Below are 13,156 nucleotides of genomic sequence, written 5' to 3' on the forward strand. Positions count from 1 at the left end.
TAATAGATGAAGATAGACACATATGCCGTTCTGTACCTGATTTGCACCCGATTCTTTTGGTCGCAGTGCTCCCACCTCCCGTTAAACAAATACCCCTCTCCTCTTGGATTTAATCTTAAAACACATGTTCTGAATCCATCAGTTAGGTTTCTGCAAATATCAAGTATAATGATATTTATTGCAACGTATGACACCACGTCTCACAATCCTTCCAAAAAAAATTTTTTACAACTTTCAATATAGTTTTGCACTTGAAGTGAACCATAAACTAGAGAATTCAGACGTCCAAACTTTTGTTTGCTCTCAAAGTGACAAGTTATCGCTTCGTTGACGTTTATTTATCATATTTAATCCCACGTGACATCTCAATATCCGATGAGATAAACATTAATTTCTGATAAAAGTAAAAAGCATTCAATGCATACACATTTTCAAGTGTCATACGATCCCACCCCTGTTGACTTATGTCGGTGAATCAGCAAGTATCAAACAAAGGATGTAGTCTTGTGTAACGTATATAAGGGTCGTTTCGGTTCCATGTCTCAAGTGAAAGTTGACAACCATGGACGTTCAGAAGTTGTGCCTCCTCGTATGCCTAGTCTGTATGCCAAGTGCTGCCAGTTCTTTTTTGTTCCACCCGTCGCGTGAGTATACAGGGTATATCTGTATTTGTAAATGTTTTGTTAGGTTTTCTTAACTTAATGATCTGTAGAACCCAATTGCTAGAATACCTTATGGTGATGTTTTTGTTCAGTGATGATCGTAAGATCGTTTATTAAAGTTTTACTTATTCAATTGATTTAAGTTTGATCAACGTAAACGTTCCTTGAATGTCACTACAAGCATTGCAAATTGTCCAATCACATTTAATTTTACATTCTACAGATTTATATTTTCAATGTTTAAAACACTTTTATATATAGAACATATTATCTTAAGTGTACGGCGTATTGTTTACATTTATTTCCATCACAAAAAGGGATACAAAACTCGTTAGGGATAGTTTCCTATTCTTCCATGGTATTCGTGAGCGTTACTTTCCCTTTAAGAGTAAGAGATTGTCCAGTTTTGCGCAAATGGCATTCCTTAATAATTGTTTCCATTTGAGCTAGACGTGATATTTGCCTACTATTTCCCAGTCTTCCTTTTCCCTAAGTGGCATCGTGTTAATGATAGTTCCCAGTTGCCATCTGTTATAACTGCTTATTTTGTTCGTGCTTTTCTTGTTCCACCAATTGATATCAGCTTTAATAATTCTGTTTCACTCATGTCGTTCGTGACGACGGCTTTCGTTTAAGATAGTTTCCTTTTCCGTAAGTGGTATTGTGTTAACGATAGTTCCCATTTGACACCTGTATTATAACTGCTTACTGCTCCCCAGTGTTTGTTTGCTCTACCAATTGTCGTCAGTGATGTTTTTCTTTCGCTCATGTCATTCGTGACCACGGCATTTGTTGACGTACCCGTGAAGATCCGGGTTAGAATATGTCTTCAACAACCCATGCTTGCTGTAAAATATGTGATATCAATCACAGGATTGTCTGGCCCATACACGATTATTTATGGACCACAGTCAAATATAAGGTATTTGTTAAGTACGGCGTCAAACAACGAACAAACATTCTTTAACGGTAGTTTATTTTTCGCAAGTGGCATTGTAACAATGATAGTTTCGTTGTTATAACTGTTATTGCTCCCATATGTTTGTTTGCGCCACAACTATTCGTTAGCTATAAGGCTTTTGTCGTTCATGTCATTCGTGCCCATGGAGTTCGTTAGTTTTCTTTTAGTGGCGCGACAGCATTCGTTGGTCATAGCTTCCGTTTGCCCAAACCAACTATAGCATACAGCAGGTGCTAGATTGTTTCCCTCGGATCCGATAGCATGGTCTCTCTCCAATTGCCCCTTCTACATTCATTGTTGCAAATATCCGTTATTTTTAAGTTGGTTAGTTTGTTATTTTACGCCGCACTCAGCAATATTCCTGCTATATGACGGCGGTCTGTAAATAATCGAGTCTGGACCAGACAATCCAGTGATTGATATCATGAGCATCGTTCCTTGCAATTGGTATCGATGACATACATCAACCAAGTCAGCAAGCCTGATCACCCGATCCCGTTAGTCGCCTCTTACGACAAGCAAAGTCGCCTTTTACGGCAAGCACGGGTTGCTGAGGACCTATTCTATCCCGGATCTTCACGAGCCTCATTGTTAAGTAGTATATGCTGATCATTTTGTCATGTTGGTCTCAGCATGTGAAGTACATCTCTTCTCCTGCTATGAAAACAAAGCGTGTCCATTTGGAACACAGCAAAGATCGGACCTCCTCTGTTACAATGACAAAAGGTGTTGCGCTGGAATTCCAGGTAGGTATTATTTTATGTTATTGATGGCTATCAGCACAAACGTTTGTAGAATCCGGTTGCTATAGCTTTTAATGTTCTTATGATTTCAGCCGAACTCGCTCGTAGACACGGAGTCGCTTTTCACAAATGAGTTTTGCACCGACTTATTTGAGGTTGCATTCGTCAAAACCAGAAAGTCGAAATTAGAATATCTCTAGTAGCTTGCAGAATTGCGTCTCCAATAAACTTTGCTACATGCAGTTGAAGTCTTTAACGGATGATAGCGATCTCACAAATTAATTCCTATACCTCTCGATTCTGATTGTTTATGAGAGGATTCACATCACAATATCTATCTTTGATTAACACAGCTGATATGGCGCAGTCATACTTGGCAGGCACTTTCAAATGATAAAATTAACATATGTCTGTTGTTTTTTTCTACAATTTTCAAAATATGCCCGGTAATACATTTTTTGGAAACATGATATAAATCGACTATGGGAGGGTGTTACAAGTTTTAGAGAGAACACTGAGATGGTAATTTGGCGTTTCTCAGTCTCCCACTCCGTGCTATTTATCTGTAAAAATTGTAGACTAAGTACATACGGCGACATAATTTGTTCATCGGTGATACGAGAACTCCTTTCTTCAAATCGGTAGGCCAGTACTCAAAATATTGCTCTCAACCCATGCCACTTCAGTCACTGAAAAGTACGGAGGTGTGGAGATAAACCACCTACTGTGTTTCAATGGTGTCAACAATATTACCTGGGCGTTTAGTTACAAATTCAATTTGCGCTTTCAAAACTACCATAGCTTATTACAAAACATTAATAAATATTTTTTACTCCGAATTAAAAGAAAACACAAAAATATTAAGAATTTTCTCAGTTGTGTTCTTATACAGGCATTCGTAGCTACGTCACAATAAGTTGAAGCAAGTAAAACATTTTGATATTCACTGTTGCTAAACACTGTTGTGTTTTTATTTTTATAATAATTTCTAATCTAAATTGTGTTTTGTACTCGCTTCCATATCAGCATTGCTAAACCGAATAAAGTTTTCACGTAAAAAATGAAATATAAGCGATAAAGCTGGGGCTCTTTTCAAAGTAAATGTTAATTTGTATTCACTCCCAGCTTGCGTCCCCGGCACCTGTGTGCACGGATCATGCATCATTGACAGCAACGGACGTGAACAGTGCACGTGTGCACCTGGCTACTCGGGGACAAGGTGCGACGTAGACGGTAAGCTTTATTAGATAATGTGTAACATGAATAAGATCATAACTTAGATCAGCAACATTCTCTGTGGACTGAGTCAGTGATCAGAATGAGAATAGGAGTGAGTGAGTGAGTTAGGTTTAACGCCGCTTTGAGCTGTACTTCTGTCGTGTCACGGCGTGTCAGCTTGCTTATCAGCAATAATTTTCACTTGTAGTGCTGAAACACAGTGTCCGCTTGTTTGAGGATGTATCTATGACATGGTGTGTTGTGACACACACAGGCTGTCATGACTGACGGCCTCTCACACATTCTATATCGGCCGTTCAAGATACTTGGACGACCAAGTCGGTGTTCACCGCTGCGATTGTGGGGACGTTTTTTTGTGCACTACTAGTCAAAGTAAACTTCATCCTGACGGCATTCCCCTATACGATACTCATTATTTCAACCATTGGTGGGGTCGTAGTCAGACTAATTTATTTACAGGCCGTTGTTACATAGCTGGCATATTGATGGCTTTGGCGTCAAACAACACTCACTCACTCACCCCTGTCTTACGTTATGTTAATTGTTTCTGTTTTCAATAAAGACAAAAAACTATGATATGCATGGTAAATGGCAAACCTGATGTTTCACAGCTGAGTGTCCGAAAATAGGTTTGGTCTGAAGGTGAAGCTTGTGTTCGCAGCTATAATGAATACGTGCGAGGAAAAAAGATAAACATTCAAATGTCAGCAGAACTGCAGTAGCAGTGAACAGGGTCTGGGCGAAAGAGAACGTGATAACATGTATCTTGTGCCTTGGTTTCTTACAAAGAGAAGGCACGGGTGGCCCAGTCGTCTAAGGCGACGCAATTTGAGGTGCAGAGTTGCGTCCCTTGGGCACGCCAGAAACTATTTGTGGGTCCAAATCCCGGTTCGCCCCGATTATGTTTCTAGGTTTGTCAGCAAAGACATGAATCACTTCGGGCCTGAGACCTGAATCACTTCGGGCTTTCCACCCACATTAAGCTGACACGTCGTGATATAACTGGAATACTGTTCAAAGCGGCGTGAATTCCAACTCACTCACTCACTCTTACGAAAAGAATTTACCGGTATTTGTGTCTTCGTTTAAGCTTGCGGTGCAGGGAACCCTTGTGTTGCTGGGCAAGGCTCTTGTGTTCGAGACACCAGTCCCGCTGGTTTTAGATGCCAGTGTAATGAAGGGTTCGTCGGGACATACTGTGAGGTGGATGGTACGTACAGTCTTCCTTATTATATAGATGGGAGTTACATTACATAGCAAACAGAAGATACAACATAGCATCAGTACTGTAGGCAGGGGTCTTGATCGCAGAATAGCTACAGGTATTGTTTAGAGATTACGATTTATCTAAGTTGTCGGAATCCGTCATGATGCATACTCGGCACAATTATTAAAGGATCATCTACCGTATCGACGTAATAAGCGCCCAGGGCGCTCTTATAATTAGAAATAGGGTACTCTTATTAGAATGTTATATTGGTGAAAAAAATAGAGTTGAAAGATAAATTTCGTTGTTTATGCTGACAGCCTGAAATGTAAATGTACGACAGAATTAAATGCCCATAATGAAGGGTGCATATAACACACGAGTGCGTATTATACGCGAATAAATAAGTCTTGTGTACATTGCTCAATCGGAAGGGGTGCTAATTGGGATTGTTCACTAGCCAATATCTTAGCAAATGTCGCCGTGTGCGCTTATTAGAGCGGGGGGGGCTTATTACGTCGAATACGGTGTTTAATGTGGGACTGATAGTCATTGTCCGAAACCAATAGTCATATACTGGCTTAAAATGAGTTCATTGTATTTACATATAAGACGTAAGACAGTCAATAGGAAGCCAGTGGTTGGCGCAGTTCAAATGTTACCCTGCAACATGTTGTTCCAAACAAATTGCTGTCACACTGGGGTCGAGTGACAATAAGACTATTGTTTCACCACGCTTCTTAAAGGTGGTCATACTAAGGCGAACGTTTGTGCTAGTGCTCATCCCTTAAATGACGTGACGTCGGGAAACCCATTGCACAGGACAAGGCTACAAAGGTACCCATCCTGCCTCTGTGTTGTGACCCTAGAACGCCCAAGGCCTCGTTCCACAAAGCGATCGTAGCGCCGAGACGACGTCGTAACGCCAATACTTTAACATACTTAGCTCTATCATCGCTTTGGAGAACGGGAACTGGTCCTGGCCTTTGATCACTGGCATAGTGGTCTTGTGCCGCTAAAACAGACTCTCAACAGCATTCCGAGTGACGTAAAATCCTGTTGTTGCCTGACGTTGACCATCCCAAAAACTGTGGCACGATTTCAAATACCTAGAAATCAACGCGTTGTTTCAAGTGTCTCTTGTCATCTGCTACTAGTAATGAGGTTGTTAGCAATGTGTCCACACAGCAGCCTTCAGCAACATGACTCCTGAGAGTTTCTGAGTCTTCGCGCATGTCTTCACTGAAGCACATGTAGCACATGTGGTGTCTCCTCAGGGAAGTGACTTTATCCGAAATGTGCCTCTGTTCACCAAGTGGGTACCCGGTAGGATGATATTATAGTGTGGCTGTTAACCTTCCAGCGCCTCACAGGCAGCTTGGGTTGTATACTCCCAACGGAGCTGAGAATGAAAATCGAGTGCACACTGATCCATTGTCCAAGGAAATAATAATGTAGCACTTTGAGCATCTATTTGGCGCAGTATTAATGCATATATTAGTAGTAGTAGCAGTAGTAGTTGTAGTAGTTGTTGTGGTAGTAGTACCTCGGGTGTTACGTTTTTGTGACCATGAACGCAAGTTTTACATATGTGGAAATTTTTGTCATTGTTTACGAGCTCTTGTTATTTATCCTTGTTCTATGTAATAATGTAAAAAAACGATCATCAGAAGGTCTTAGACAAATGGGGATTTGTTTAGTTCATTTCTAGTTTGAACAGGACGGTTCACCTCTACCCTTAATGGTTGACCCTTCAATAGTTGGGTTGACTAGACATTTGCGCACATACCTCTATATGTGTATATAGAGTATGTGTACATATGCATACAGAGTTAAATAACCTAGACAGTGAATAACGACGTCCGCTTGTAACAAAGTGATATCAAGTGTTTTGCATTCGTGACATCGGTTTCTTCAAGTTCTATGTATCTAGAAGCTATCAATGTGGTCCATGGACGGACACAAACTGTATACAAATATAGCTCTATTGGCATCACCACGTTGATCACAGTAAACCTGTTAGTGAATGTCTTCATTACAGCCATGTGTGGGAGACAGACCACAAGCCGCCTTCTCAATGGGGTCGCAGAAGCTGGGACTGCTAACCCATGGCTCGTCACTGTCCGCTCCCGACAGGGTGATGTGGTGCTCTGTAGCGGTGTACTGATCGATGACAACTGGATTGCCACTGATGCCTACTGCATGACGCTGTAAGGAATCTGTCTCATGTGAATCTCTGTGAGATATGTACCGTCATTTCTCTTTGATATATATATTTGTCTGTGACAGGTAGCGCCGAGGTTAGGATATGAGGCGAAATGGGATTTAGCGTCGCGTTCAAGATTAATGCACTTACAAAGGGGACGTGCATGAACCTGTGCGTGCGTGCGTGCGTGCGTGTATGCTGCAAGTATATGTCCGAAAAAATGCCGATTTATAGTGCTAGCCCACTGAGATACCATCCCGCAGTTTAACACGAATACCCCACTCAGACACAATATACTGACTCCGAGCCCACCAGTTCTTGTTTACTCATATTTTTTACAGTTGTTCATGCTAAAGCAGCAGGTGTCGCCCTTAACAGCGATTGAACCTTTTAGTCTTTTTTCTATACAAAGCCAGATGATACGAAAGGAATAACATTGTTTCGACTATATTTCACCACAAACATGTCCATTGATGTCACAACCATAGATATGCCCTGCCGTAACCAGTGCACATGTTATAGCCCACACCGTTTAAGGATGCATGCATGCTCTTGGTTCTTGAGTAGTGAACGTACAGTGTTTAAATGCTCAACTTCAGGTGTACTGATTTCAAAAATGGTGTAAATTTGTGGTTATATCGCTTGATCTGTGAAACATTTTCCAGTAACCTGGAACCCGCGAAGTTCCGGGTAAGAAGAGGTCTTCAGCAACCTATGCTTGCTGTAAAAGGCGACTATGCTTTACGTAAGAGGCGAACATTGGGATCGGTGAACAGACGGTGATGCATGTCGTCGTATCCCAATTGCTTAGATCGATGCTCATGATGTCAATTACTGGGTTGTCTTGTCCAGACTGGATTATTTATGACCGCCGTCATACAGCTGGAATATTGCTGAGTGCGGCGTTAAACAACAAACAACAGGTTGACTTGGAGACGCCAAGTCTTAATCCTCTTCTTCATGTCTGATTGGACAGTTGTTTTCTCTGACAAAGAACGCATTTCCTACCATCGTCAGGTGTACCGGAACCAGATGGGGTTGCACAGTAGAAGCTGGAAGTTTCAATCGTCTCCAAAACGAATGGCAAGAAAGAACAAGGACAATCGAAGAAATTCGTTTTCATCCTGGCGTCCCCTTCAAAACAGGAGATGAGTTACAGCAAGTGTTGAAAAATGATCCTGATCGGATTCTGGGTGAGTTTGTATTTACTCACATTTCCACAGTCGTCGGCACTTTTAGCTGGTGACGGAGAAGCGAATTGGCGAGATGAATTTATAACCCGAGTCGCCAAAAGCCAGAGCGACTATTATCCATGGTTTAAATAGGTTAGAACACTCTGACCCTGATGTCCTTGAAATGACAACTATTCAGTGTGTCTTGCTCCTGTAACCTACATGCGCACACACTAGGGATAATGTATTCTCATTCCACTTTCAGAATGATATATTGAACAGTACATTACCATCATTTTTGTAGAGTTCAGTACTACGTCATCTGGTAGAAGATAGTGTGATAGTGTAAAGCATAGTGTGATATAGCATAGCATCATAAGTATGATATAGTCCGCATAGCATAGCGAAATCAAATTAGCATGAGGTGCCAGCATAGCATGACATAGTCAATATATCACGGCATAGTCAGAATACATGTAGTATAGCACAGCACAGTCAGAATACATGTAGCATAACATAGTATAATCAGAATACACGTAGTTCAGCATAACATAGCAAGATTACATGTACTTTTGCATTGCATAGGCAGTATACATGTAATTTAGCATAGTCAATATTGCACAGTAGAGTTAGTCAAGCATGGAAGAGTCAGAATACATGTATTTTAACATAACAGTCAGAATACATGTGGTATAGCATAGCAGTCAGTATAGCACAGCATAGTCAGTATAGCATAGCATAGTCAGTATAGCATAGCACAGTGAGTAGAGCAGACCATAGTCAGTATAGCATGGTATATTCAGAATATATGCAGTGTAGCATGACATAGTAATGAAGTATAACTAGCATAGTGAGTATAGCATAGTAAGTCAGTATATCATGGCATAATCAGAATATATGTAGTATAACATAGCATGGGCACAATACATGTACATGTAGTATAACATAGTATAGCGAGTATTGCATGGTACAGCAAGTATATCATGGCATTATCAGAATTTATGTAGTAAAACATGGCATAGGCACAATACATGGAGTATATCAAAGCATTGTCAGTAGACATGTTGCATATTATGGCCATACTCTCGGCCTACCTCGCCCCTTTCCGTTACCTGCAATCTTTCGGCCAACTTCACCCCGTAATCGCAAAGACGACTCGGACGTGAGTGCTGGAAATAGGGCAACTTCTGCCCAACAGTAAACAGGCTTCCGCCTTAACATGATCTAGGATACACATTTTTTTGCGCGTTAACGTTCGTTCTGTGCCTGACGGGGTATACTGATTTGCGTAAATGACTACAAACTCTATTGTAAATGTAAGGTGAGTCACATAACATTTTAAACGGCCGTTTTTGCCACATAAGATGCAGTTTCTTCATTACCTCTGACAAGCCATTCATTACTGTCATCTGAACGCTGGGATGTTTACATCACGTGACGGTCATGTGGTCAAATGTAGTCTCGGCTAAAAATGGTTACGAGTCACCTCCGAGGCCAATATTCTCCGGAAATAGCCGATCGTGTAAGGGTCAAGATAGTACATCATAGGATTAGGACAGTCAGCATACATGTAATACAGAAATAGTATCATTATTCTCTATGTGCAGATTACAACATTGCCCTGGCCAGACTAAGCTGGTCTGTTCCTACTACATTCGCCATCAAGCGAGCCTGCCAGCCCACCAGAATATACGGGACATGCTATGAAGAACAAAAGTGCATTGTAGCCGGGTTTTCGACGATATCTCCTGGTAAAGGTGTTTGATTACTTTATTTTAGTCAAAGGGCTCAACCTTTGTATTTCATGATGTTTTGTTTGTCTGTGTGTGCTTGTGTGTGTGTGTGTGTGTGTGTGAGAGAGAGAGAGAGAGAGAGAGAGAGAGAGAGAGAGAGAGAGAGAGAGAGAGAGAGAGAGAGGTTCGGGTGTGTGTGGAATTTCAGCCAGTTGCTTATTGAAAACTACTGATCCACTATCGGTTATCTTTAATCTGAATATCTGAATGAATGGTTTGTTTGTGTATTATTTAAAGCGCATATGCTTTTGTTCATAAAATGATAGTGAGAGAGTGAGTATGGTTTTACGCCGCTTTTTTTTCCAGCAATATCACGGCGGGAAATGGGCTTCACACATTGTACCCATGTCGTGAATCGAACCCGGGTCTTCGGCGTGACGAGCGAACGCTTTAACCACTATCCGACCGTCCCGTTTCTATTAACAGAAATACATGTTTGATCAACATCATGATAGGATGATATGCTGATATAGATTCGACCATATAAGTACTTCAAAGTCAACTATAAGTAACAAAAGTGAACTGCAAGAAAGGTTTACATTATCTGTACATATGCCGACAGAGTTGATTCACTGCTGATTTGTTCTCAGACCTTAGCTGTAAGGCTACGAAGTGTTACCAATGTGCCAAGATTAGGTGCACAATTATATATGCGACAGTTCATGCAGCCGCAAACCTTAGAATAGCTACAAAAACACACTCCAGTTTGTCTTAACACTGCCTTTGGAGACATATCTCGCGTTGCGTTATATTGTGTAGGGATTCAATATGTTTGACTTTTGTTTCAGTTGTCAAAAGTGGAACGCGTGCACATCTCACTGTTAAAGTACTTCCGGATCCTGTCTGCGAGTACATGCGGAACAGAACCCAGCCAACATCAACTCACTGTGGCCTGTCCCTGCAGGCGGACTCCGGAATATGTTTTGTAAGAATCTATACTAATTTCGACTTCCGCAGGGATTCCGGGTTAGAATAGGTCCCCAGCAACACATGCTGGTCATACCGCGGGGATTCCGTGTTAGGATAGGTCCCCAACATGCTGGTCGTGAAGGCCACCAAGAGGATCGGGTGGTCAAGCTCGGTGACTGGGTTGATTTGCGTGTCATCGTATCCCGACGGCGTGGATCTTTGCTCACATTATCAATCACTTGATTGTGTGGTCCAAGCTCGATTATTTACAAGATGCCGTCATACAGCTGGAATAATTGCTGAAAGCGGCGTTAAACAACAACCAACTCATCAAGCAACTTATTCCAGCTTAAACAACAATTAACGGTGTACAGGTTCCTGTGGCATCAGTTGGTCAAATTTAACAATCGATGCTGAGTATGTCCATCGTGATTAATTATAAACATTTGAGATCTAAGATCAATATATTGCATGACGAAAGAGGCACCTTTCTTGTCAACTTTACAATGTAAATAAATAAATAATGACCCACATTAATATCCAAGAAGTAAATGAAATTCGAGGGACGTGTGTGTCAGTCGTCTAAGGTACCGCAATTTGCTGTACATGTTCGTCCCTAACCGCGTCTGGGACTGTGGTCGTGGGTTCGAATCCCAATTAGCACTGATTGTGTTTCTAGATTTGTCAGCACCATGCCCGTTTTCGTGAGTTCCCGCAAAGTGATAAACGTCAAAGAACTGTATAATTGGTACTTCAGGTTTTCATTCAACGTCAAGCTGATACTCCGTGATAAGAATAAAGCCACAAAACCCTTTCCATATCTAATAGAAATCTCTATAAAGCAGAGTCAATTAAGCGGCGTCGAACTTAACGCACTCACTCACTCTTGGGGTACGTTCAAAGGGCAGCAGGAATACACGTGTACCCGATTCCACGACCTGACTGATCCAGTTCATGATGTCAGTTATTCACAATCATACGATCCACGTGCACGTCACTGTAACTCAAAGTTGTTCCCTACAACAATAGCATACTGTTTTTTTTGCAGTTTGAATGCCAATCACATTTCACAACATTTCCTTGACAGGGTGACAATGGCGGCGCCCTTCTGTGTCAGCACCCGGAAACAGGGGCGTGGTCAGCGGAGGGCATCGTGCCACACTTTCCCGATGCCTCAAGTCCGTTTGGCTGTTCGCTGAGGCATTTCGTCTTCACAGACATGAGTTTTGTCTGGGGTTGGGTGAAATCGGTGATCGACCCACCTGGCGGCAAATAAGTCATTCAGACTAGGATCTGCACATACATGTGGTTAACGGAATGTAAACACTCCTTCATGGAGATATGAATAAACTTTGTATGATTCAAATAATAATTGTTGTTTATGTTACCAATTTAAGATAGCTACTGGTTTCCCAGGATGGAATTTTACTTAAATGGAACTGGGGTTGTTTGGTAGGGGTTGTCGAAGACTAGAAATAGGCATATTGTTCCTAGTCCAAAGTCACGGACATCAGTACACTTCAAAACCCGAGTTATATTAAAAGGGGGTCTTTGTGTCTTGCTTAAATATTTCTTGATCGATAAAGAAAACAAGAAAGTGGGGGAATGCGCTATACTTTCCACTACCCCAAATCTGGTGTCAGCGGATTTTGAGTGTATTGATGGAATTAGGTCTGTTCATGTTGGTGATGCTGTTTAAAGGTCTCAATATCAATTCACTAGTATATGGTCGGACTGAGTGCGAATGACAGCATGATATATGTTCAAAGTGCCAGAATATTTAACTTAATGTAAAGCAAATGAAAGCGCGGTGCTTAATGAACTATGATCAATGCAGTGTGTATAATTAGGATGAGACTCATATATATGAGAGTAATATAATAATATTTGCAAAACACATCACAGTCACACCATTGATCTAGTCTAGTCCAGGTAACACTAGACATCCAAATTAGGTCGAATAATACAGTACTATTGGCACTTCGAAACATCACCATGGTGTTGTGTTCGGAACACAATATATCTTCGGTAACATACAACATTCATTTTACTCTCTGAAAGGAGGGGCGGCCCGGTAGCCTTGTGGTTAAAGCGTTCTTTCGTCTCGCCGAAGACCCGCTACTATAGAGGTGAGGTGAAATGGTGTTTAATGTCAAGATTATTGGACTTTTATAGCGAGGTGCATGCACATCTGCCGCGCGCGCGCGTGTGTGTGTGTGTGTGTGTGTGTGTGTGTGTGTGTGTGTGTGTGTGTGTGTGTGTGT

At 41.5% G+C, this 13,156-nt stretch overlaps 1 protein-coding gene across 1 annotated transcript; it reads left to right on the forward strand.

Moving 5' to 3' along the window:
* The first annotated feature begins 542 nt into the window (after positions 1-542).
* On the forward strand, positions 543-12,264 carry LOC139452078 (gilatoxin-like). Its single transcript, XM_071233389.1, has 9 exons — positions 543-644; positions 2,256-2,369; positions 3,492-3,599; positions 4,696-4,815; positions 6,854-7,022; positions 8,036-8,211; positions 9,798-9,941; positions 10,772-10,908; positions 11,980-12,264. Exons 1-9 carry the CDS (start codon positions 563-565, stop codon positions 12,166-12,168), a joined length of 1,239 nt encoding a protein of 412 aa, XP_071089490.1. The 5' UTR covers positions 543-562; the 3' UTR covers positions 12,169-12,264.
* Positions 12,265-13,156: the final 892 nt, after the last annotated feature.

This window comes from Haliotis cracherodii, unplaced genomic scaffold (genome assembly GCF_022045235.1).
Source record: "Haliotis cracherodii isolate W230 unplaced genomic scaffold, xgHalCrac1.p SCAF_9, whole genome shotgun sequence".
In the NCBI taxonomy this organism is placed as follows: domain Eukaryota; kingdom Metazoa; phylum Mollusca; class Gastropoda; order Lepetellida; family Haliotidae; genus Haliotis; species Haliotis cracherodii.